General features: G+C 36.2%; 4 protein-coding genes across 6 annotated transcripts; 2 read left to right on the plus strand and 2 right to left on the minus strand.

Moving 5' to 3' along the window:
- The first annotated feature begins 1536 nt into the window (after nt 1-1536).
- On the plus strand, nt 1537-3819 carry LOC145640623 (transcription factor bHLH91-like). The gene is made up of 3 exons (XM_081691871.1): nt 1537-2523; nt 2837-3307; nt 3521-3819. Exons 1-3 carry the CDS (start codon nt 1537-1539, stop codon nt 3632-3634), a joined length of 1572 nt encoding a protein of 523 aa, XP_081547997.1. The 3' UTR covers nt 3635-3819.
- Nucleotides 3820-4609: 790 nt separating this feature from the next.
- Nucleotides 4610-8394, minus strand: LOC145638360 (uncharacterized). Of its 3 annotated transcripts, none has more exons than XR_014114648.1 (6): nt 8206-8394; nt 7413-7575; nt 7183-7232; nt 6919-7024; nt 6700-6829; nt 4610-5028 (listed from the first exon to the last, which is right to left on the minus strand). XR_014114648.1 is itself a non-coding variant. In XM_081689326.1 (6 exons), the coding sequence occupies exons 2-6, from the start codon at nt 7521-7523 to the stop codon at nt 4980-4982; spliced, it is 375 nt and encodes a 124-aa protein (XP_081545452.1). In that variant the 5' UTR covers nt 7524-7568; nt 8206-8393; the 3' UTR covers nt 4610-4979. The 3 variants fall into 3 exon arrangements, 2 of the variants coding, with proteins under 2 accessions (XP_081545452.1, XP_081545451.1); XM_081689326.1 differs by having other exon boundaries at nt 6771-6829; nt 7413-7568; nt 8206-8393; XM_081689325.1 differs by having other exon boundaries at nt 6771-6829; nt 8206-8393.
- A 1630-nt stretch (nt 8395-10024) lies between these two features.
- LOC145639415 (110 kDa U5 small nuclear ribonucleoprotein component CLO-like) lies at nt 10025-15374 on the plus strand. Its single transcript, XM_081690656.1, has 11 exons — nt 10025-10706; nt 11272-11482; nt 11943-12011; nt 12096-13289; nt 13517-13615; nt 13703-13861; nt 13951-14036; nt 14136-14334; nt 14411-14521; nt 14738-14944; nt 15070-15374. Exons 1-11 carry the CDS (start codon nt 10153-10155, stop codon nt 15166-15168), a joined length of 2988 nt encoding a protein of 995 aa, XP_081546782.1. The 5' UTR covers nt 10025-10152; the 3' UTR covers nt 15169-15374.
- A 1107-nt stretch (nt 15375-16481) lies between these two features.
- Nucleotides 16482-24650, minus strand: LOC145638361 (protein transport protein SEC23 C-like). The gene is made up of 12 exons (XM_081689327.1): nt 23676-24650; nt 23192-23365; nt 21816-21977; nt 20977-21119; nt 19299-19374; nt 19042-19217; nt 18849-18930; nt 18195-18272; nt 17934-18095; nt 17594-17857; nt 17342-17446; nt 16482-16853 (listed from the first exon to the last, which is right to left on the minus strand). The coding sequence occupies exons 1-12, from the start codon at nt 24417-24419 to the stop codon at nt 16710-16712; spliced, it is 2310 nt and encodes a 769-aa protein (XP_081545453.1). The 5' UTR covers nt 24420-24650; the 3' UTR covers nt 16482-16709.
- Nucleotides 24651-26474: the final 1824 nt, after the last annotated feature.

The following is a 26474-nucleotide window of genomic DNA, read 5'->3' on the forward strand; positions in this document are numbered from 1 at the left end:
TGGTCCCATTTTACTCAGGGTGAGACAGAAAAGGATTTTCAGTTACAATTAATGATTATCACTTCATAAATTGATTTTAGCACTCTCATTGTTTAATTATGTACGATTTTTTTTGTATTTTATTCACAAGGAATGTTAAATTGTTTGATTTCATGATTATAGTATAAGTTCCCCGTTTGATCTCTTGATGATAATTAAATACTCGTAAAACTTATAATAATGTGTCCAATGACGTGATGAGATCGATAGGTACATACATAGCTCAAAACTTTTAGTGTAAGGATTTCTCCTTTTGTATACATTAAAGGTCTGTTTTCATTGACTGAACTCAGCTGAACTGAACTAAAGAACTGAGCTGAACTAAACTGAACTGAAATGAATATTTTATAAGAGAAGGAAATTAGGAGCTGAACTGAGCTAAACTGAACTGAACTGAACCGAACTGAGCTGAGCTGAACTGAACTGAACTGAACTGAGCTGAACTGAACTGAATTTCAATGTAAGAGAACAGACCGTAATTCTTAATTAGTAACCTAGCTAGCTATCTCCTTCTCTCTCCTCATTCTCGCTCATTTCCTCAAGATAATATGTACATATATACATGATTCAACATATTCGAATTATGTAATTTCATCAATTAGGATTTAGGACTGGTTACATATTATGTAGAACCAAAATCTATATCAAATTCATATGACAAATTGTACTCTACTGTATATATTAACGTGATATATAATGAGTTCAACTTAAATGTCAAGTTTAATTGATTGTACTTTTAATAGTTTTCTAGACAATAATCAAGTACGGAGTAGAGTAAGTACTAAAGTTAATTATATGACCTAATTATTTCTACGAATAGTTGCTCCCATCCAACCTTATCGTAAGACCAAAATCCTTACCATTGAATTATGAAGAAGTCAAAACATTTACTTGTAATAATTTTTACCTTTTATTCTTTAAGACTAACTGAAAATTTGTACCCAATAGAAGTCCAACCAACCAAACACCCAAAAATATCAAAAGAATAACAAGAAAGAAAAAACCCTTATATTCCCCAATTTACCAAGTATATATAAACCTTCCCTTACCTTCTCCTTCATATCCCTCTTCTTAACACCAAGACAAAACCTTTATCTTTCTCTCTCCTAAAATTTCAATCCTCCATTTTCTTTCATACATTCAATCCATAAAAGGTAAGCTAATTATTAACACCCCATAAAATTTTATTACAATAAAAATGTTCATGTATATTTCCATTTATAGTAATTACACTTTCCAATTGTAATACACTCTCATGCTTTCCTCCCCTCCCAACTTCCCTAATCTTTTTCTAATCAAGTATTTAATGATTTTTTTTTTTTTTTTTTTTTTGAGCCAGTATCGTTAAAACATTTGTCTTATCACGATCCCCGATGATAAAATCATTTTATTTGTTGTTGTTGTTAAAAACAAAGAATCAACTGATCTTGTATGATCTTGTGCAGAGACATAGGCCCACAAATAAAGGAAATTTGCAGGAGGAGAGAGAAAAATAAAATGTATGATCAGACAACAGAAGCTGCTACTGCTACTGCTACTGCTGCTGCTGCTGCTTGTTTTGACCCAAACAACATCCCTGAATCAGCAGCTGCAACTGCTATTCCTTCTGTTAATGGAAATGTTAATGGGTTTATTTCCCATGAAACAAACAATCATAATCACCAAACCCAGGAATCTGATTCCTCAATGGAATTCCAAAACCCTAATCTTGGGAATAACAATAATGGGTTCAGTACTAGTACTACTACTACCCATTTACCAATGTTACCAAACTGTAATCCTAATGATCATGATCCAAATTCATGGGGTCCCACTAATTTAACCCATGAAATTGGTAATGGGTTTACTCATTTTGATGAAAATTTACAACCAACAACTGATCTTCTTACACTTCTTCACTTGCCTAGATGTTCTTTTACATCCACTACTACTAACACCACCTCATTATCCTTTGGGAAGCCCTCGTCCCCTCCACCGCCTTCGGGTTCGGCTTTAGGCTTCTTAGGTGATTTTAATCCACCTATGATGGTGGATAATCCATCTGGGTCTGGATCATCTACCATATCCTATGATCCATCATCAGCAGCAGCCGCAGCCGCTGCGGCTGCTGCTGCCTTTTCTTATGACCCTTTATTTCACCTTAACTTGCCCCCTCAACCTTCCCCTCTTTTGAGGGATTTGATGTATCATCAGACGCTGCCACACGGCGGCGGGTATAATACCGGAAGAGGGACTAATGGGATTATTGGAAATGGAAGCTCATCTAGCTTGTTTGGTGGGTTGGATGATGGTGAAGGGAATACTATTAATGGGATTTACCAAGATGGAGATCATCATATTCATGGAAATGGTGTTTTTGAGTTTAGTAAAGGTGATGCTAAAGGGGGTAAATGCCCTAAGAATTTTGTTACTGAAAGACAAAGAAGGCAAAACTTTAATGACAAGTATCAGCATCTTAGGAGCCTTGTTCCTAATCAAACCAAGGTATGATTTAACTATCATCATAATTATAATATATGCTTTTTATAATGAACTTTGTAGTGCAATTTTGAGTTATTATGTGTTTATGAGTTTGAGTTGGGTTCTTGGGTATGATATAATATAAGTATGCTTTTTTAAAATGAATTTTGTAGTGCAACTTTGAGTTATTATGATTTTATGAGTTTGAGTTGGGTAATTCTGACTATATTTGTTTGAACTCTTTCCCCTAAAGTAGCCTTGGCGGAACTTGATTTGCAATAATATTTATTCCTGCCCGATTTATATTAAATTGTTTAATTTGTTGATATGCATGAAGGGAGACAGAGCATCAATAGTTTGGGATGCAATAAACCACATAAATGAGCTGAGAAGAACAGTGGGAGAGCTAAAACTCTTGGTTGAGAAAAAAAGGATGTCAAAGGAGAGGTTGAAGAGGCATAAAACTGAGCATCAGGACACCCCAGCTGGTGGTACTACTAGTACTGGTGGTGGAGACCACAACAGTAACGGTGTCGATGGACCGGCCGCGGTGAAACCCGATCCGGACGAGGAGTTTAATGGGTCGGCCGCCATCCAGCTCCGAAGCTCGTGGATCCAGAGGAAGTGTAAGGACACGGAAGTCGATGTTCGAATCGTGGATGATGATGTTACCATTAAGCTTGTGCAGCGTAAGAAGATCAATTGCTTGTTGTTTGTGTCTAGGACACTTGATGAGCTTCAGTTGGATTTACGCCATGTTGCTGGAGGACATGTTGGGGACTATTACAGTTATCTTTTCAACTCCAAGGTGATCATTAATTATCATAGAGTATACGTTTACATGTAACTTAATTACACAAAATATATCTTTACAGAATATATATACGGAGTTACATATACTCCGTATTCAATATCAAATTACGCGTACCAAGGAACAAGTTTGATTTGATTATCGGTTTAGTTTTCTTGATTAATGTGATTTATTATTGATTAAATCGTTTGTTGGTTGATTTGATGGCAGATATGTGAAGGGTCATCAGTGTATGCAAGTGCAATTGCAAACAAGCTGATAGAAGTTGTGGAAAGACAGTATGCTGCTGCTTCTGTTGCTGTTGCACCCACTACTAGTTTTTAGCTTATTAATTAGTGATTAAGAACAACAGTTTAACTGTAGTTTACTCATATCTAACCAATTTAATATGTTGCTGCTTTGTTAACATGATCAAGTAATTACTGTAGTATTTAGTAATCGTGTTGATTAGGTACTACTTTGCTTAATTAATGGGTTATATATATACATAAGGTCCAGTTAACAGTTTCTTAGCATAATTGCGCTTACGTTATCTCTCTCTTATTCTCAATTGTGATATGAAGTACGATATTTGTGTATGACTATGAATGATGATCTCATTCATGCACATGAAAGGGAAAATTAAGCTGCATTGCATGCAGTCTGAATCTGATGATGTAAAATTACTATCAGAAATTAGTAAAGACGATAATATAGTTTGTATCTTTACAGGAAAATGATTATGTAAATAGTTAATGTTGCCTGCTAATGGCCTAGTCTTATCAGGAAATGATAGGGTTATGAACTTATGATATGTTCATAAACTATTAAGGGTAGATTATGTTGAGAATTTGGATTAAATTACCATCACTTTTAATGGTAAACGCTAATTTATGATATGTAAGTTTTGGGTGATGAAAATAAAATGTATGGGAGATGTTTAGATTTAGTGCTTAACTGCTCACTGAAAAATAATTGTGGAAGTTGTCACTCCAAAGTTGATTTTGGCACACCTAGCTCCTCCTGATAGTTTTGAGAACATTAAGCGTAGTACAGAATTATTGAGAGAGATAATAGAAATCAATTTTTGGAGTGTGAAAATTAATTATTCTCCAAGGATTCTAGCTTAAAAAAAATGTGCCTTTGATTTATCAAAATAGTTCCAAATTTTGACACATAAGATGTCCAATAATTGTCCAAGCTTAGCCAAAGCAAGCAAGGGCAGCTGCAAGCAAAGGAAATGTTTGCTTGGTCTTACCCCTTGCTATTCCCTGGAATTTTTGGTATCTAACATCTTGTTGAAATGACTTTTCACAAAAATTCAAAAGCGAAAAAATAAATAGATGACGAGCTTAATTGAAAGAAGCTGGTTACAGCAATTCAAGATCAAATCACAGTATTTATTCATGGGGTATGTTCAAGTGTTTACAGAGATTTGATCGAATAAGATCCCATTTACATTTCTGACTCTCCCAAGGTTATGCATGAGAGTTGAAAATGCACAAGTCGCCAGAAAAAATACAGCTCAGATCGATAATTGATAAAGAATTAGAGTCACATCACTTCTACATCAGCTGATATGAAACTGCTTTAGCAAAGGCAATAGAAGAACGAGCAGAATTCCTTTTCCCGGGTTATACTTGTGTCCAAGAACATTGACATGGCACACAAGTTTACAGTTGTAGGAAGACTAGCCCAAAGAACCCTTGATGCCATCAATGCTTTCTCCAGTTGATATCCTGTGTGTAAGAAAAAATCATACAAGGATATGCTCAGTGTAGTATAACCCAAAAAAGGAAGCATGCAAAAAGGAGGTAACATAAGAGCCCTAATGCGAACCATGACCAAAGAACCCATGAAATGTGATGCAAAAAGGTGAATTCAATTAAACAGCACAGTTATACATACGACTGCTTGAATTATCTGCCCTAGTCTTGTAATACCTAAGCAACACTTATCCACCCAAATATACGATATGGTGATGCGTGTAGTGGTTGAATTGATTGCTTTTCTTACAACAGAATTGCCATTTACACACTTCATTGACCCACTAACACTAACAGATAAAAATTATACCTTATGACCTAGAATGAGTAAAAACTAGGTTAGTGAATGTATCACAACAACTACATTAATTCAGCATTTCGGTAGCAATCATGTGCAGTTTGAGTCATCGACGAATAGAACTTCATTTCCAGCTTGCTATAAGTAGCTATGATAATGCCGGCTATGCCGCCAATATATCAGATGACAGAACTTATTCTACACACAATTAATGAGACATATCAAAGAAAATCCAGCAAGGCAGAAGCCTTTGATACCATGAACCAGCTCAGATTTCTGCAAGTGCACTATAAGCCTATAATCATCTTATTATAACTACTTCCTGCATGATGGTAGAAATTACAAACACACACCTGTTTGTGTGCCAATGTGAATGGTCAATAGACTATGCTAGGCTACACGTCTCTATACATGCATATTAGTACCCTTAGAACAAGTATAAGTCTCAATATATTTGTCTATTTTTTGATATTGAGGTACATACAGAAGGACTAGCCAAAGTTTAGATTCCTAGAAGACTCCTATATCATGGGCTGGACCAACTGAACATCACTGTTGTGGCGTTGTGCTTTAAAAAAATGCAAATTATCACTATTTGTCATGTCAATTTTTATTTTCTTTTTCAATTTTCTCTTGAAAATTGTAACTTAAAATAGACACTTGAATAGTGCAATTTGTACTCTAAAACTCTGAAGTAAGAATGAAGATAGTTCTTTGGCTACTTTCTGAATGAATTTCCAACTCTGCATTAATCAACACCAAAAATTGTTGCATTCAAATTTCAACTTTGGATAGAATTTTACTTTTAGCTAAAGGTACATTTTACAACAAAATGTGTGTGAAGAAAATTATAAAACTTCAAAAATATCAACTGAGCAAGTGGGCCTCATCAAATAGAAGCATTAGACTACAATTTTCAAGCTCAAGACACTATAGTAAAAGTATTTGATTCAAATTATAACCAGCACAAGGTATAATTCATACCATTAGCATGGAAGTGTTCCACTAAAATCATCAAACTTAGAAATTCAAACTCAAGGGGACTACAGTAAAATTCTACCATATACTTACAGTCTAGGTGCTATGCAGTTTATATCATATATGAAGAGTAGAATAGCTAAAGAAGAAATTAGAAGTGCAATCAATGAAGTAGATGCAACAGGGGTTCGCAAGCAGAGCCTCATGATCAGTAGGATTCAGGAAGCATATATACCCCGTATTTGGTTTCACAACTTTGTACTTGTTAGGAGTCTGAAAAATAAATAGATATGCAAAGCCCTTCATAATCATACATAACTCAGACAGGCAATCATCAAAAAATCAGAAGAGGCAAAGGAAACTTATACCAATAATAGTTTTCAGAACAGGCAATGCTGAGTATCAGAAGAGTACAAGCAATTGTTGTGAGGTCAATTACCTGTACATACAGTACTTGTACTCTTGACTCCTGATAAGGTCCTTCTCTCCTTCTTCCAGCTGCAAATAAATATAACCCATAACTACTTGAACTTTGAAAGTCCAGACCAATGAGTAATTGGACCAGAAGTGAATGGAAATATCCTTACCGGATCACTCTCATAAACAAGCTCATAACACCGTGGTGAAAGACATCGCAAAGCACAGTTCTCCTTAGCAATGATCGAAGTTTTGCAATCCAAGCCCCACAGGCCACTATAAACAGTTTCATGAAAGGGGTCATTTTCCATCAATAAGTAAATCAAAACCGATAAAGTATGTATCCCCAAAAAAGTGGCAAATTGATGCTGATCCAAAGTACTTAATGGGTTAGGTTAGGTAATCCTAAAGAAGACGTATACAAGCAAGAATACCTTTCAATGTCAGCATAACACTCATCTTTCTTCATTCTTATTTCAGCATCCTGTTGTTTACAAAAGGTGAATGAGAAACAAGCGATGCAAACAAGAGTTCCAACTGCCAAATTAAAAGTCACTCACTCACTCACTCTTATTGCCTCAAAATACAGAAAACAGCAATCAAAGGATGTCATTTAAAGAGGCATAATTTATTTGAATTGAACGAGAAATGTGAAGTGCCTTACGGTAATACGATGACCAGATTTGGCATAAACAGCTGTCGTAAAATACAAGATGTGCAAAGAAAGAACAAGCCACAAGAACAAGGGAGCACAGCCTCGAGGATTACAAGCCATTTCCTTTTAGTGCTATCAATCTTACAGCAGCTCTTTCCCAATTTCCTGCTTACTTTGCATACAAATTTGCAGTAAGTTATCAGTTACGAATCCTTTCTTTTTGTATATCAACCAAGAATAAAATGAAGACAAAATACACTCAAAATGGTCTTTCTACATGAATCAAAGGGGACATAGTACAGCAGCTACAAGCCTACAATGTTGCTCGGACTCTTCAATTCACCTCAAGTACCCATGCCGAATTCTCCACACTCGGCATGGGTATCTTCATATCATAGCCAAGTCAGATACTTGGACACATACTCGTGTCAACAAAAATACCCCAATGACAAATTACCAAGAAAAACGAAACAGAATAATTCCCTCAATTGCTAAGACATCTAACATGGGAACCCAATAAAGATCTCACCGCAAATTGGCTAATTATGGCAAAAAAATTCGATCAAACTAATTACAACTCACAAAGGAGCAAAACAACCCAACAAGATTTCCACTGAACTGGGCGGGCATCAATTGAACAGAGTAATTGCAGATAAATCAAATCAAACCCCAATCATAGAAATCAAATATGCAAATTACATCATAATATAAATGGGAAATAACTATTCATTGAATTTGTAATACAATTGAAACAAATTGCAAAAATAATGCAACAAACTGATCTGGATTTGAATGTACCAACCTCAATCGCTTAATTGAAGATGCAATATCAGGGATTAGGGTCACGTAAATCGAACTGAATCACCTCAATCCAGGTTGCAAGAAGGGCTCAACAATTCAATTATTAAGCTCATAGGCAACAACGAGTTCCCAGTTTTTTTCTGGAATTCTCTGTTTTCTTTAGTTGTTTTATTTTGCCAAATGAGGAAAAAATAGCGTGTTCCGTATAGGGTTGTTCACCGTCCATGACCGACTGGATTGAAGTCCAAAAAATTACTACCCGGAGATTAGATCGGTTGTGCCGTGTGCCCATGTGTAAGGTTTGGACCCATATTAGACTAATAAAATTGATCCAAAATTTAGACCACATTGGTTTGATCGATTTACTACATTTTTAATTTTTAAATTTTTTTTTAATAATATGAGTAAGATGGAAAAAATTATTAAAATATTACCAGGTCTTGAAGAATTAAATAACATTTGTACTATCCTAAGTTAGATTTGAGAATTAAGGTATATTGAAGATTTTAAAATTTTAATCAAGACCATTCGCATGTGTTAATTGAGATATTTAACATGTTAAAAAAATCTCTAATTGAAGCTCGGTAAAGGTCAAGAATTCATTAATACTAACATTATGTGTATACTATTTGGTAATTTTTGATGCTTTTCAATTGAATTAACACTATGAAGGTGCTCCATGTAATAAATTTTTTCATTTTTAGTGGATTTTAAAAAAAAAAATATGGGCATTTAACTTCCCCTTTCCCTTCCAAAACTCATCATCGCCACCACCCTCATCTCTCCATCTTCTCACGCGACTAACCAAGAAGGCCTCTCATATAATTCGCCATGAAATCCTCTTAAGTGTGGATAAGTTGGGGAGAGAGGAAGAACAATCCCAACGCCACCATTTTCACCACTGACATTAACAGTTTGTTTGGATAAAGAAAGGGGATGGAAAAGAAGGGGAGGGAGGAGAAGAGGAGGGGTGGGAAAGGAAGGGGAGGGGAAGAATGGTGAGTTTTCCTTCCAAATCTCTCTATTGTTGGAGGGATCATTTTCCTACAATTTAATCATTCCATTTCTCTCCCCTCCATTTCCTTCCCTTCCTCATTTGCTATCCAAATGAAAGATACTCCATCTCTCCATTTCTCTTCCCTTCCTTTCCCTCTCCATTTCCTTCAATCCAATCACACCGTAAGTATTTTAGTAGCTCCGTCGCAGAATTCAAAGAAAACCCTAAAAAATTATCCTATATATAAAGTGAAAGGACCTTTTGGATGATAAATTACATTATCCCCAAATTACCATCCTTTTAAAGAAAATTTGTATATTTTTATTTTTTTTAATTACCATTTTAAAAAAAAAAGTCATATCCTATTATTTGGCCTCCGTGACTTCATCAAGGAGGATAACATTTTAGGAGAAAAAAAAAAAATCAAGTATGATAGGTTTTATATTGTTCACGCATGCATCGTGTGTGTCTCTTAGCTTATCCCAATAAGATTGATGTTTGTCGTGAGAGAATGGAGGCAAATTAAGCTTTAGAAAGCTTCTATCACCGGAACAACTTCAACGGTTCAACAATGAAAGAGTAGAGAAGAGACAACCCCATATTTGATATTTCTAGCTAGAAGCATTGAAATTACGACGAAAGCCACAAGTAAATGGATAAAATTACAATAATACCTCTGATATGTGAGACACGTTTATCGGTCTACGGAGTACTTTGTATTAAAGAATAAAAATAAACCGAGATTATTACATAAGACGTGGTTAAAAGACCGTCTAATACAAGAATTTACGAGAATAGAAATATCTCAACTCCGCCCAAAACAACCCAAAACAAACATTTGCACCGCCTTCATCTAAAACCCCAAATAACCCCCTCCTCACTCCACTTCTCTCACAATTTCACCACCCCAACAAAAAACTCCATCACTTTCTCTCTCCTCCTTCTTCCGCCATGGATGACAGCTTATACGACGAGTTCGGCAACTACATCGGCCCGGAAATCGACTCCGACCAAGACAACGATTCCGACGCCGACATTCCCTCCGACGATGACGTCGACAAACGCCCTTCCGACGACGAAGCTCCTTCCTCCGTCGCCGGCCCCACCAACGGCTGGATGACAGCTTCACACGGCGTCGAAGACGACGAAGACACTGAAATGGCCGATAATCAGGTTGTTCTTGCCGAAGACAAGAAGTACTACCCTACTGCTGAGGAAGTTTATGGCGAAGATGTTGAAACCCTAGTTGAAGATGAAGATGAACTTCCTCTTGAACAGCCGATTATTAGGCCGGTTAAAGCGCTTAAGTTTGAGCTTGGTGTTAAGGATTCGTCTACTTATGTTTCGACTCAGTTTATGCTTGGTCTTATGTCGAACCCTAATTTGGTGAGGAATGTTGCGCTTGTTGGGCATTTACATCATGGGAAGACGCTGTTTATGGATATGCTTGTTGAGCAGACTCATCATATTTCTACTTTTGATACTAAGAATGAGAGGCATATGAGGTAGTTTCTTGAATTTTACTGATTATTTTGTTGATTGCATTTCATGATTTTTGTTGTATTGTGTGATTTCTGGGTTTTTGATGAGTTATTCGGACGATTGGTTTTGTCTAGGGTTGATTAAATTGGAAAATTGCTACTGGTGATTGTTAATTGTTTGATTGGGCAATTTTTAGGTATGGAAAGATGGAAACATAGGAAGAATGGTGTCAAAGTAGCTAATAGGCTAAAATATGCACGAATTTCCGAAAACAATGACTCGTTTGTTGTAATACTAGTACACTACGTTTATGCTGATAGAGACTTGATCTTTAATTTTAGATTAGTTTTTGAATAAGGATGAAATGATGATGATTATAATATTAGTTACTACTCTAGTACTCTATGTGGATGGTTTGGTTTAGGATGGTTTGGTTGTTGATTGAGGGTAAAGTTAGATTGATTTAGGTTAAAGATAGTGCTGATCTTAACAGAAATGTCTTGCTAGGTAGTTTATGATATGGAAAGCTGTTAGTTTACTCTATGTAAGCCAATTTTGGCCATATGTTGATACTTATGAATTCTGTAGGTATACCGATACGAGGGTTGATGAGCAAGAGAGGAGAATTTCAATCAAGTCTGTGCCAATGTCGCTTGTTCTTGAGGATAGTAACTCGAAATCATTCTTGATTAATATTATGGATGCCCCGGGTCATGTGAATTTCTCAGATGAGATGAGCGCTGCTCTAAGGCTTGCTGATGGCGCTGTTCTGGTTGTTGATGCAGCTGAAGGTGTCATGGTGAGTGCCCTCTCTTGCCAACTTTTTTTTTTTTTTTTTTCATTGCAATGTATGTAATTGATTTCATTTTAGATAGATGTGGGCTGTATCTTATGGAAATTTTTATGGGCATTGGTATGACATTCCATCTTAAACAACGGGCTCTTGAATGTTAGACTTCCACAATTTAATAATACCTTGGCTGATTTTGGGCAAATGTCATAATGTGTCAGGCACAACTTTGAATTCTAAACTGTTGTTAGTTAACCAAGTAATTGTTTGAGTTATTACTATGTACTTTCTTACAGTAGCTGGCTATTAGTTGCAACCTTACAGCTCCCTTTATATGCATTTAGCCTTTTGGTTTCTAATGTGGAGTATATCATGTTATATAAGGGCTTGACTCTATTCTATATTCTTGCTTGTGTTCCCTGTACTAAGTGATATTATTATGATTATTCATTCTTTGATATTTTCTAAGGTCAATACCGAGAGGGCTATTCGGCATGCAACTCAGGAGCGTATTCCGATAGTAGTTGTTATTAATAAGGTATGTATTCATTTCTCTGCCCAGTTTACTTTAGCCTGTTCGTAGCTATAAACTTTTACATTATATTGTATTTGTTTCTTGAAGGTTGACAGATTGATAACAGAGCTTAAATTGCCTCCTAAAGATGCCTATCATAAACTAAGGCATACTTTAGAAATCATCAACAACCACATCACGGCAGCCTCTTCCACTGCTGGAGATGTCCAGCTTATAGATCCAGCAGCAGGGAACGTTTGTTTTGCCAGTGCAACAGCTGGATGGTCATTCACTCTGCAATCATTTGCAAAGCTATATGTGAAACTACATGGGGTACCATTTGATGCAAGTAAGTTTGCTGCTCGTCTGTGGGGAGACATGTACTACCATCCAGACAGCAGAAGTTTTAAGAGAAAACCTCCTGCAACTGGAGGGGAAAGATCTTTTGTTCAGTTTATCTTAGAGCCACTGTATAAAATATATAGTCAAGTCATCGGGGAGCATAGAAAGAGTGTAGAGGCAACTTTAGCAGAACTTGGGGTTACACTTCCGAATGCAGCCTACAAGTTGAATGTTCGACCATTGTTAAGACTTGCCTGTAGCTCAGTTTTTGGTACAGCAACAGGCTTCACTGATATGCTAGTTCAGCACGTTCCTTGTGGAAAAGAAGCTTCTTCTAGAAAGGTCGATCACATATATACTGGTCCAAAAGACTCTATGGTTTACAAGTCCATGGAAAATTGTGATCCATCAGGGCCACTTATGGTTAATATTACCAAACTCTATCCTAAACCAGATTGCAGTGTTTTTGATGCCTTTGGTAGAGTGTACAGTGGCACGATCCAAACAGGCCAGACTGTTCGTGTACTAGGAGAAGGGTACTCACCTGAGGATGAGGAAGATATGACAGTGAAAGAAGTAACAAAGTTGTGGGTTTACCAGGCTCGTTATAGGATCCCTGTAAGCAAGGCTCCACCAGGTTCATGGGTTCTCATTGAAGGTGTAGATGCCTCTATCATGAAGACTGCAACACTTTGTAATGTTGATTATGATGAAGATGTATACATATTCCGCCCTCTACAGTTCAATACACTTTCAGTGGTGAAAACTGCTACAGAGCCTCTTAATCCTAGTGAACTACCAAAAATGGTTGAGGGTCTTAGAAAAATCAGCAAGAGCTACCCTCTAGCCATTACTAAAGTTGAGGAATCGGGGGAGCATACAATTTTGGGCACTGGGGAGTTATACCTTGATTCTATCATGAAGGACCTGAGAGAGCTTTATTCTGAAGTAGAAGTCAAGGTCTGTTGTTCAGCTGCCTTTTTGTTTTTTATAATGTCAATTAATCTTGTTGCTCTTTTTTTGTTGTGTTTGGGGGGGGGGGGGGGGGGGGGGTTGGTTTCCTGATGATAGTGTTTTATATTTCGTTTGAGCTTTTGGAGAATCCAAATCAATTTCTTGTGTACAGTGTTGACTGATCAATATCTTGCTTCTGACAACTGAACTGATCTATTTTCAATTGGTGTTAGGTAGCAGATCCAGTTGTCTCATTCTGTGAAACAGTGGTAGAGTCTTCATCAATGAAGTGTTTCGCTGAAACACCCAATAAGAAGAACAAAATCACTATGGTAAGATTTGCATTATTGTTTTGTTGTTGAAAGATTTGGTCCTTTTTGTGCACAACTCTGGCTTACTGCTGTGCCCTGCCTCTTCAGATTGCAGAGCCACTAGAGAGGGGTCTTGCTGAGGATATCGAGAATGGTATCGTTAGCATTGATTGGCCTCGAAAGAAGCTAGGTGACTTTTTCCAGACTAAATATGAATGGGATTTGCTGGCTGCCCGTTCTATATGGGCTTTTGGTCCAGATAAGCAGGTAAGCGCATTCTCAATTATACTAAATGCAAGAATTCTTTGCTTTATTTTGTTATTTCGTGATTAGTCTAAAAGCCATCTTACTTGTAGGGGCCTAACATATTATTAGATGACACGCTTCCTAGTGAAGTTGACAAGAACTTGCTGAGTGCTGTGAAGGATTCTATTGTTCAAGGGTAAGCAATTTCTCTTACATTCCCTCTTCCTCCCCTACTCCCTCCCCAGTTTTCTATCTTCTTCTTTTCTTTTAAATTTTTGCATTCTTTTGTATACAGCTTTCAGTGGGGTGCTCGAGAAGGTCCCCTCTGCGATGAACCAATCAGAAACGTGAAATTCAAGATAGTTGATGCTAGGATTGCTCCTGAGCCACTACATCGGGGTACTGGACAATTAATCCCCACAGCCCGTCGTGTGGCTTATTCAGCTTTCCTTATGGCAACCCCTCGTCTTATGGAGCCAGTGTATTATGTGGAGGTGACTACTTTTTCCTGTTTAGTACTATAAAGTTGACTGATTTTCCCCCATGATCTTATTTATGTTCCTCTTTCAGATACAAACACCAATAGATTGTGTTTCTGCGATCTACACGGTTTTATCTCGTAGGCGTGGCCATGTGACTGCTGATGTTCCACAACCAGGAACCCCAGCATATATTGTTAAGGTTTGTTTTGTTTTTTTTCTTGATGCAATTTAATTTAATTTTATCTTGCCAAGTGTGATAAGCTCATAAGCATATGCTTTCCATTGTATATTGTTCATTTTGGTGTTTGATTCAGCAACTGATACATCACAAAAAGTACCTTGCTTTTTTGTACACTCGTGTTGATTCACCTTGTATTGTTGAGTTTTGACGCTGTGGTCATCTTTTTCTTTATAGGCATTTTTGCCTGTGATAGAGTCATTTGGATTTGAGACAGATTTAAGGTATCATACCCAAGGTCAGGCCTTCTGCTCTTCTGTGTTTGATCATTGGGCTATTGTCCCTGGAGATCCCCTAGACAAGAGCATTGTCCTACGGCCTCTTGAACCTGCTCCAATACAGCACCTTGCAAGAGAGTTCATGGTGAAAACAAGGCGTAGAAAGGTACGATTCTTTTCTTTTATCTGTGGTGAGATACTTAACAAGTGATCTTCGTAACATTATGACATTAATTTTAAGAAAACTAGACAAACCTGTTCTGTTGTGCTTATTGATGATTATTCCTGCAGGGTATGAGTGAGGATGTTAGCATCCAGAAGTTCTTTGATGACGCTATGGTTGTGGAGCTGGCTCAACAGGCTGCAGATCTTCATCTGCAGATGATGTGAAGGGTGGATATTACCTCTTTTTTCTTCCTTCACGACCAAAGATATTCCTGACAGGTCTTGATATTTAGAACGTCTCCTGCACGCATATGAATTTTGTTTTTTGTTGAATAGTGAAGTTAGATCCCTAAGTGATTATGAGATATGTACATTGACGATTCGGAATATAGTTTCTCTACAAGGATCTAATTAACAAATGCTTGCGGTGACTTCATTTCAAGCTAAATGCTACTAATGATATCATTTATTTTTACCCATTTTCAAATTTCCATCTAAACCTTTTGTTTACGCGGCATTTGTGCTGAGCTGCTTCTCATTTCTGAAACCGGCTTTTAGCCGTATATAGTTGTATGGGTTTGCTGAAAAGTATGTCATCTAAACTATGCCATACTTCAGGACATCACCAGCTTAGTAGAAGTCTGAGCCACTAAAAGTAGGCTCCAAGGCTCCAACTGATCCTATTATGAATTTATGCAAGCCAAGCCAACCGATCTCTCTTTGGTAAGTGGACATCAAAAGTTCACTTCATTTAAAAAGAACATCACCCTTGCACCCTTGCCAAGTTGCCAACATTTAATTTATTAAGTGTTCACACAAATACAAGTACTGTATACATCATGTTCTTTAGTCCAAACTCCATCAAATTTTGAGTTATGACTTATATTTAAGATATATACTAATCTTTTTTGGCAACAAAACAAATAATGGTCGGTTTATCTTATTTAAGAAAAAATAAGTTTATACTCCGGTATAAAAAAAATGAGTTCTCATAAAATAATTTCAAACAAAATTAAATGAGCCTAACAGAGCCTAATTCTCAAAGCAAAGACCACATTGATTTTTTTTTTTTTTTTTTTTTTTTTTTTTTTTTTTAGGGCAGGGATTCAGGGAATCCATAATAGATATTGAATACATGGTATGGAACTGATCCTCTAAACTAAACATACCATGTATCCCCATGAAGGTCATACTTTACTCTCTTCAAAGTCCTCAAACTCTTCACTTCACAAGCTATACTGGGAAACCCGTCTTCGGCCCTTTTGTGACTTAGAATTCATTCAGTCTTTCAGTTATAAGTAGCCACTGGGTCAGTTAAGGACAATTTTAACGTGCATTTTCAACCATAAACTGAATAGCCACTTATAATACACCTTACATCAATGCATACCGTCACCCAACAGGATACAAAGGTTAAGTTTGGAAACATCGAAACAAAACCGACACTGATCACTAATCACTAATCACTGATCAATGGTTTTAATTAAGGCATTCAATAAAAATTCCACTGACAACATTGCAAAGCTAACCATGGAATAGAAATACTGCAGCAGCAAATTCTCAATTGGCTTTCATTAGAAGATTTCACTGAGAAGTTGCTTATAATGGTATTATCCGATCAGCTTAAAGTGGAACATTATTAATACCAATAAAAAATATGCAGAGCATAAAATGATAATAGACTCGCACTGCCAAAACATCAAAGTAGACATTACTGTACAGCAAGCTCAAATAAAATTTTACAAAATTGTGGGACCTATTCTATTCTATTGAACTGCTAGCCTTTGGAGATGATCCAAGAACACCTCAAAACTGACGTCGTCCGTGAAAATGAGATCTCCACCAGGAGCCATAGAGGCACCAGAGTTGTATGTAGCTGAAGGATTTAACTTTGCCAGAAGAAAGCGAGCCTAGACAAGCATTAAGAAAGAAAAGTCAATTTTACTTGGACAAGGTGCAAAATGAGCACTCCAAGATAACGAGCACAAAAGCATAAATTGGTTATCAGCCCATCAAAGTACTGGTAGTTGCTGTAGTTCAGAGGAAGACCTTTGTTTTGTGTTTGCTTCACAGATAAGATGCTTAGGTAATTAAAAAAATAGTTGGCCTTTATTCATACAGAAAATTTGTAGACCTTCGAAAACAGAAAGAGGGACAAAAAAAAATAAAGGAGTAATGTACAGAAGTTTAGAAGTTAGAGATCAATGCGCTGCTGACTTAAAAGACATATTTATCATTCATAGAGGGAGACTAGAAATATAAGAAACTGCTCTTCAGCACACATTATGACCACAATTAACATAGATATCCTATACAAAGCAAATACTCTTACAAATGCAAACCTAACAGTATTACAGTTCATCCCATTTATTCTAAGAGTTTTCAGTACGAGAAATACCTGAGAGCCATACTGATCACAGATAACTAAGCGTGGAACTGGAAACCTCTCTTTGATCAAAGCATTGGCATCGTCTTTAGGAACTTGCAACAACTGGGCAAATTCCTGAGAAAAAAGAAAGGAAGAAGCCGAGTCAAAGAAAGAACAATCAAACAGCTGGCAAATAGTAGATAACACAAACTCATTGTGAAACCTAGTTATTTCATATACCACAATCACAGACTCAAGTAACCCAACAAGGAAAACATTGACCTTGTAATCAGGCTGATCTTGGTATCCAGCCTTACGCCACTGAGCAATCGTTTGACCATGAAATATGACAACAGTGAAATATGAGTCTAGTAGCAATATCCTATCTGGAGCTACAGAAGCGACGTCAAGAAGAGCAGGTTCAGGAGGTGATTGTAAGGAATAGGAAATCAGTGAAGGCTGAATCATCACTACCGAGTTGGCTACATTTTCCCGATTTAAAATCATTCTGAAGTATGCAGTCTCATCAGGGCTGTTGTTGAACACCTATTACACAATAATATAGTAAGCTGCTTTCATGATTTTACAATCCTCTAAGATCCCACAGTAGAAAATTGTATACCTGAACAAACTGAGATCTCCTTAGATGAAAAATAAATTGAGGAAATATTGAAAACCGTGGTGATAGGCTAAAAGAGTTGGGATTTTCCTTTTGGTAATCTCCATATTTTGAGCATAGACGTATCAGTGATCTATCAAGCCATCGTATTGGGTCAAACTCTGCCTGCATGTGAAAATATTATTTTGGTTAAAGGATGAAACAAGAAAATGTAAAAAATTGTTTAAAACAAAACCTAAATCAGTATTCCCCATTAAAAGTTACCTCATTCTCCATCTTGAATGAAACTAAGCGTGCCAGAGTAACAGCAGCCGCTTCTTGATCAAATCCCGCAATCAACTCCTAAGCAATATAGATGGAAAAGGGTGTAAATAACATAAAACAGCTATAGTAAGAGGCTAAATAACCCATAAAGCAACTCCAGCATGGGAGAAGAAGTTCAAGATATTCCAACAAGCAATAATGGGAGATGACTAGTAAGAATCTGAATCATAGTTTGTTCACAAATAGTTCTTTTTCCTGTATCTGACTTCTACATTTAATTTCTAAGCTCCTTTTTGTGGTGGTGGGAGGGGCGGGGGGGGTGGGGGGGGGGGGGTGGGGGGGGGGGTGGGGGGGGGGGGAGTGGGGAGGGGGGCACAAATTGATATTAGGAGGGGAAGTCAATCGAGACCCAAATTCATGAATATAAAAAATAAAAGAAATAAAAAAAACATTGAAATTGCACCTAAAATTTTAAAAGTACTACCAAACGTGTTTCAATGAACTTTCATTATGAAACGTTTCTGATACGAATATGCAGGTCATGCCTTGCAGCAGAGGTAAATGCCAAGCGTAGTAACATGTACAATCAACTAACTTTTTATCAAATATCCTAGAATAAAGAAAGGCAATACAAAATACAAATAGCAGGAATACCTGTGTGCTTCCTGGACCAGAAACCCATCGCCTAGAAATAGTAGAAATACGAAGTCTCATACGACCACTAATATGTTGATAACTGAGAAAATTATGTAACAAGTAAGAATATGTTCACCATCTAGCAAGCACTGAAGCACAATATGTCAATAAGAAAGGGAACAACCAAGAAAGTGAAAGGTTATGCTCATACTAAGTCAAAAACTGTAGGTAAAACAGGTTGCTAGTGGCTTCACCAATAGCATCAGGGCTCTCCTTCTTTGCAATGTCAAAATAGATGCATAAAGTTGTAGCTTTGTCAAGTCCACACAACTTCCATGCACTTGTGTTTCCCTGACCAATAACGGTTTCCGAACAAAGTAGACCTTTCTGCACCAAAGCATTGGACATGAACATCAAAGATCCGCAAGCACAAGTATGAAAATAAACAAACTTAAAACACAAATTAACCTTTTCAAGTGATGCACAGGGACCAAGAATTCCCTGAATCTTCATATCTTTTGAGCAGCTAACCTCAAATATACCACTGCACACAAAAATTTGATTAGGCCAACTGCCATTATCACCTATGCTAAAAGTCTGAATAAGAAAGTTCAGCACCAAATGTCTGAATGTTAAAAAATCCAACCACCGACATGGTTGCAGAAGAATCAATGCAAAATAACAATGCATTGTAATAGCAGAGTTGAGCATTCAAATTACTTGTAAACCATGTATAAAATAGCAAGTACTATACAGCATAAAACAGTTCGATTTCTAAACTTCACAGATAAGATCAAAGAGGGCACTTTACACAGCCTGGTCTAGTAATTCTAAAAACAGGTAAACAGCCTTCTATAGCTTGTAAATAATAAATCTTCTAAGCTAATTAGCATTTGTTGGGGGGTGGGTGGGGGGGAGAAGAAAGAGAAATACAAAGTATCACTGATCTTCAATAATGAACCATATAATCACCAATCACAGAAACTCTATATCTACCCAAATTCTGCCAAATTCCAGTAAAATATTTTGAAAATGAATTACAATAATAATCAATGAGTCTTCTACTTCCCAGAATACTATCTGCCTTCCGTCTTAGTCTCGACTACTCTCTCTTATTAAAGATTATACAACTCCGATTTCGAGCTTCCATAATTGACTTGCAAATACAATCCCATTTTGAATAATCTTGTACAAATGAGTACCAAAGTCAATATTCATACGGATTTCGAAAATTCAAGATACTAGCTATTCATTCTGCCCCCATTTATTCTTTTTTAATAAAAAAATGGCCACCACAATTGCCATCTCAAACCAGCAGACCAACACAGATCTCCTAAATAATACACAAACAAATTAGCAATTGAAAATACGTAACTTGAGAGTTAAAGCAAAATCAAGAAATATTACATTCAGCCAAAGATTCCCAGTCCTTCGAATTTGGAGGGGTCAGTTGAAATTAGGGATGGCAATGGGTCAGATTTGGATCGGATTATGCAAAATCCGACTCCGACCCCATAAGCTGTCGGATTTTTTATAAGCCTCCACCTCCGACTCCGATCCAACTTAAATTTTCATCCTCCTCCGACTTTAGAAGTAATTTTGACCCAATTATCAATAGCAACCAATAAATTCAAAGTGAAAGTCAATTAAATTAACCCAAACATGAAGACCACTTACTCTTTGAAAACAAAAAAGGAAAACTTTCACTTACAAATCAATGCCACCCAGATCTGGCTTAAGAAAATCATGTTCATGTGCTGATTTCAAGCCAAAGCTTAAGTACTAGCCAACATATAAGTAAAAGAGAATCAGCACCAACTATTCCAGCACACTCCATACGACCCTCAATTGACATCAAAACCAAGACTATATAAAGCAATGATATTTCCTGCTCCAAAGGAAATGGAAAGTCTACCACAATGGATTTATACTTAAAGACAGCATGAAATTAACTTTTACTGGAATGTAATAATACTACTATCGACAAATCTGGAAATTACAGGTGACACATTATCAAAATAAGAAGCACCCTAAATAACTCCAGCCAAATTCTGGAAATATAACAGTTCAAAAGTGTACATAGATCAACAAAATTTCAACTGCCAAAAGTTAAGATAGGTCAAGCATGATTTAAGCAGAGCCTTACTTTGACGCTGGTCCAAGATCATGTTCCCCAGCCTGGAAAACACGCTTCAGAGAGTCCTTAAAAACTGAATGGCCAAAACTTTCAGCAAGGACCACAAGACCGCCAGTACTTTCAACAGCAACTTTCAACTCAGCAAGCCCAACCTGATGTGTGAAAGATGATTACTGACATCAGGCCAATATATCTAGGAAAATGTATATACAAGGCAGCAGAAGAGGCAAGGTAATAATACTTGCTCTCAAAAATGAATGTCTGTCAGCAAGTAGAAACAATATAATAAGATTTTAAATTTCAATACAATTTAATATGAAATAGTATAAAACAAGGCGAGAGCTCTTTGTTGGCTTGCACCAAATGTATTTTGTCAGTTGGGAGTTATGCCTTAAGACCAACAATCCTCAAAGTCAGAGGGTACTCATATCAATAACCATTAATAAACTGTAACGAAATCATATTTCCCCTATTCTTTCCACTAAGTGCTGTCGGGAATACAGAAAGCATAGTAGAAGAACAGATCCAGACATTTCAGCTCACCTGAACAAGCATATAGACATTGGAACAGATTTGCCAATTACTACCTCACCAGTTCACCACCACACAAAAGTATGTGTATTATACTATTATTCCTTCAGAAAGATATAGGCCTATATAAAAAGTACAATCCTACAGCAACGTAACTTCTGAAATTGTATTTCACTTTTTGAATATATTGACTCCTTAAAGGGCACATTATAAAGACAAGAGTGATGAGATGTAATACTGGCAATAGCATTTTGCAAGCAATCAACTCAAAACCCCAAGAAAATTCTTATTCACAAAGCCAAAACACATATTGATACCTGATCTAGAGCACACGCAAAAAGGTCAAGAATGTGCCCTTGGTGTACAAGCTGCTTAGAAAGTCCTTCATAGAATTTAACAGCTTTATGATAATATGGAGCAGAATCCTTATCCAGATCCTTGTGAGAACGAATTGGCTCAGATAAGTTCTTTGAAACAATCTGCAAATAGGGAAGAAAAAAAAACCATTAAACACAGTTCAGAAATGTAAGGCCTTGACTTATCAACAAGAAATCAGGAAACCTACAACAGAAAATGATATCAAGTAGACAGGATAAAGTCTCGAAAAATATTAAGGTATGAGTCATATGACTCATATGAGGTAGTTCCAGTAAGGTCCTATTCACTTCACCTTACAAAAATAATATTCAATTATGTAAAAATAATTTCATTCCACTTAGGAGTCATTTGGTTGGATCGTCTGAAATGGGTTGGAATGAAGTTGGAATCCATCCCATCGGTTTTCTGTTTGATTGAGCTTTTAAACTATGAAATCTCATATCCAAGGGGTTCTAACTCTACCTCATATGTATGCAATCCCATACCCACATCTCCCCTAAGATTCAAAAATTCATTTTATTAGTGAAGCATATAATCCATTCCAACAATAAAACCAAACAACTTTAGACTAGTATGGGTTTTACAATCCATACCTCTCTAGTAGGAGATTCTAACCAACCCATTCCAATTTAATGAAACAAATACCTCCTTAAAAATTTAGTTCAGTAAAAATCAATAACTTAAAAGAGAAATACAATAAAGAATTAGTAAAAATAATTTGAATTCAGCAAAATTAATTTCATTTTAGTAAAATAATTCCAAATCAGTAAAAATAATTTCAGTTTGACAAATTAATTTCAGCTCGGAAAAAATAATTCAAGTTCAGCAAAAATAATTTCAATCCAGTAAAAACAATTTAAGTTCAGCGAAAATAAGTGAAGTGAATAAGCCAGGGGCCTAATAGAATCAAATAAAAAAATCATCAACCTTACTTCAAACATGCAAAAGACGTGTTCTGGACAATATCTGTTTTCTTCGGCTTCAATTGTTCAGGACTACAAAAGTGTGAAGGTAGCACATCAGGTTTTTCAACACACAATTGGGCAACTATTCCAAATACATTGTCTCAGGCAAATGGGTGAAACCTCCACCAAAGAACTGGGGCTCTAGCAATAGGGTCTATTCGCATCTTTCTTTTATTAAGAACTTCCCCTTACATTTTAAAAACCAGAGAGCACACAAGTGACATAATTACCCCAAGCCAGAAATAACCTACTGCTTACAAAAGTTAAGAGTAACTATGTAAAGTTTTCTTTACAGATCAATACTAAAAAAGTTAAGGTTGGAATAGAGCATTTCAAAGAAGAAAACTTACAGCACCCGGCCCTTCTGTCGATGGGCCACCAACAAAAGCCATAATCCTAGCTCCTGATCCAGGAACGCAAGCACCCAACACATGGGCAGCAATACTGAGCGCTGTGCCAGTACATCTACTTGCCCTCTGATCTGAAGGCACTCCCCAAGGATCCTTTTGAAGCTCTTCTAACAGCTACACCCACCCGATCACAAATACATCAGCAAGAAGTCAATACCAATCAATTCCGCAACAGCAGAAACAACACAACAGCTACCAAGCAAGAAACAAGCCTCCCCGTATCATGTTGGACCATACTATTATAAATGTAAGCATGAATGTACAATACACTCCAAACTCTAAAAATCAAAAGTCATAAACTCATAATCATTCATTCAATTCTGTCTCAATAATAGAGTTTTATCAACATCATCAAATCATTCATTCAAACCAAACACACATTAATCAAACATAAGATATCAACAAACATGATCAAAAGCTATACCGAATTCAGCGTAAACTCGCACTCGGAAGCAGGCAACAAGAACCTCGCAATGCTTTCAGAAGTCAAACCATCTCTAACACCAGCAACAACCCCAGCAGCCGGTTTCGGCTTCCGATCAAAAAAATTCAACTGCTCCATCACCTTATCTTTACTAACCTCCTTAGACCCTTTAAACACATAACACTTAGGAATCCCACTACCCCCACCAGAAAACCCTAATTCATGAACTTGAACAAAACTCCCAAATGTAATAAACCCAATTAAAGCATCATCCGGCATCAAATCCAACGCCTGAGACAAAGCCAATTTCAAATACCCAATTTCTTCCTCAATCAAACAATTATCAACAACAAATAAATAAACTAAAGGGGTATGATTTTGGGCGTGCAATTCAGGGGGTGGTTCATATTCAATTGTAGTGTATTCTGGGTATAATTCAGCAGGAAGATTAGCATCAGAAATCGAAGCGTAATGTTGGGGGAAGTGATTTCGATTGAAACAAAAAGGGCAGATCCAGATTTTGGCAGCATAATCGATGACAGCAAAAGGGTTGAGAATTGATCGACAAGAACGACATCGAAGAGGAGAGTAAGGGAGAATTGGAAGATTAGGGAAGGGTTTTAATGGAGTGTAGAGAAGAGAAACAGGGATAACAGAATTGCTTGATTCTTGTTTTGTGCCTGGGATTACGTTCCATGGCATTCGAACTCCATCTTTGGATTCTAGGTCTAGGAATTCCGCCATTGTTGGAGCTTCAAGGTGAAGATGAAAATGGTGATCTTGAAGATGGGTTGATTTGAAAATTGATGATCACTGTAAACTGAAGGAAAAACTGTAAATTGATCAAGAATGTTTCGAGTATTTGACAAGAATGCAAGTGATCAAACTGGAGCTGATCAAATGTTGCTCCCCTCACTTTCGGTATTTTTATTTTTTTTTCAACAAAACATTTAATTAAGGCAAGGACAAAAATAGAAATGCCCAATATTGAATATAACTCTCGTTTTGACTAATTGTAAGTTTGTAACACTTTCATATCCATTTGTTATAGAGTTTGATCAATTATTTAATTGGTGCAAGTGTGTAATATCTTGCTAATCAATTTTTTTCATTAGTGCAAGTGTGTAATATCTTGCTCGTTTGTGAGAAACAATCGTAATCGTTCTATAAAATACACGTACTACGGTCCTTTCTTGGACTTTCATAATATTTCAATATAGTTATTATTATTATTATTATTATGAAATTTAATATGTCGTATTTAATTTAGTTAAGTTAATTTCACTTCAATTATGAAAATTTCATTTCATTTCAGTTTAGCAAGTGAATTTAGTCCAAAAGAATGAGGCTTAATTGCTCTATGGTGCTTTGTAGTGTTATCAAATTATTAATTTTTTTACGTGATAACAACATAAGCAATGACTTATATACACTCTAAGTGTCCCAACTTACTTGTTCTAACTAATGCTTGTTGTCACATCTTTTGGAATTTTGGGTGATTATGTACATCATACAGTTGACCTTTTTTTTATATGAAAAAACATAATACTATTACACCTTTACTTTTAAAAGGCATACCACTATAAAAATAAGAGCTTTTTAGCAACTAAGTTTGGCAACAAATTTTTACAAATATTGCAAAATAGGATCAAAAATAATTTTTTTCATTAAAAGCGACATTTTATGCTTTACTTTTTAATAATTAATGGCTACGGTTTTTTGTTTCTTGTTGTTTAAAACAAATTTTCTTACTAGTTGTTCCTAGATGACATCATATTTTTGTCATGTTGCGGCATCATATTTTTGTCATGTTGCCGTATAAACCAAACTATGGCAACTAATATTTTATAACAAACAAAGGCAATGAATTTTTGAATTGTTGCCATTAGAAACAAGTCGTCTAAACTATTGTTGCTAGATGACAATGTACTTTTTATTTGTTGCCATTTACCAATGTCAGTTAATGATACCGAAATTTTTATTTGTTGCTATTGGAGATACTCTTCTCATTATTCGTTGCTATAATGAAATCAAATTCTATTTTATTGTCATTGGAAACAAGTTGTGTTACAGTTTGTTGTCAATCTATATCTAGGCCACTTTTATATTTGTTGCCATTAGAGATACTCTTCTTAATTTTTGTTCCAATAATAACATAAAAAAGAGACGGATTTCAATTCTGTCTCTAATCTAGAGACGGTTTTTTGATTTCTCCTAATTTAAAGATAGAGTTTTCAATTATGTCATAATTTAAAGATAGAGTTTTCAATTATGTGTATAGAAGTAAACAAATAGTATTTGACATAGTTGGTTAGAGTTTCACCATGTGACTTTGAGGTCACAAGTTTGACTCTTACAAACTACTTGTCTTGAGACAAGATAATTAAAGATATTAATGGTCAAAGTTGTACCTCAACAAATGTGTCGGTCAAACTGATGTATTATATGTAAAAAAAAAAAAAAAAAAAAGATTATAATTTTTCTTTGTGATGTATTATTGAATCACAATTCACAAAGCATGATAAAACATAAATTATAATTTTTCTTTGTAATAAAATAATTCAACAATAGATTGACCCGATTAAATCCGAACCGACTTAAAAAAAAACATACCGTGTCTCGATCCCCCGACGACGACGGTGGATCTACCTAGCCTTAGTGGGACACCATCTTGTAACACATCTTCCCCTCTATTTCCCTCCCAAACTCATTTCCCCACTAACCCCCTCACTTTCTTCTCCTCCTTTCTTCCCTCTTAAATCCCCCCATCATTTCCCCTCAAAACTCGTCATTCACTCT

Source organism: Chenopodium album, chromosome 7 (genome assembly GCF_948465745.1).
Source record: "Chenopodium album chromosome 7, dcCheAlbu1.1, whole genome shotgun sequence".
Taxonomy (NCBI): domain Eukaryota; kingdom Viridiplantae; phylum Streptophyta; class Magnoliopsida; order Caryophyllales; family Amaranthaceae; genus Chenopodium; species Chenopodium album.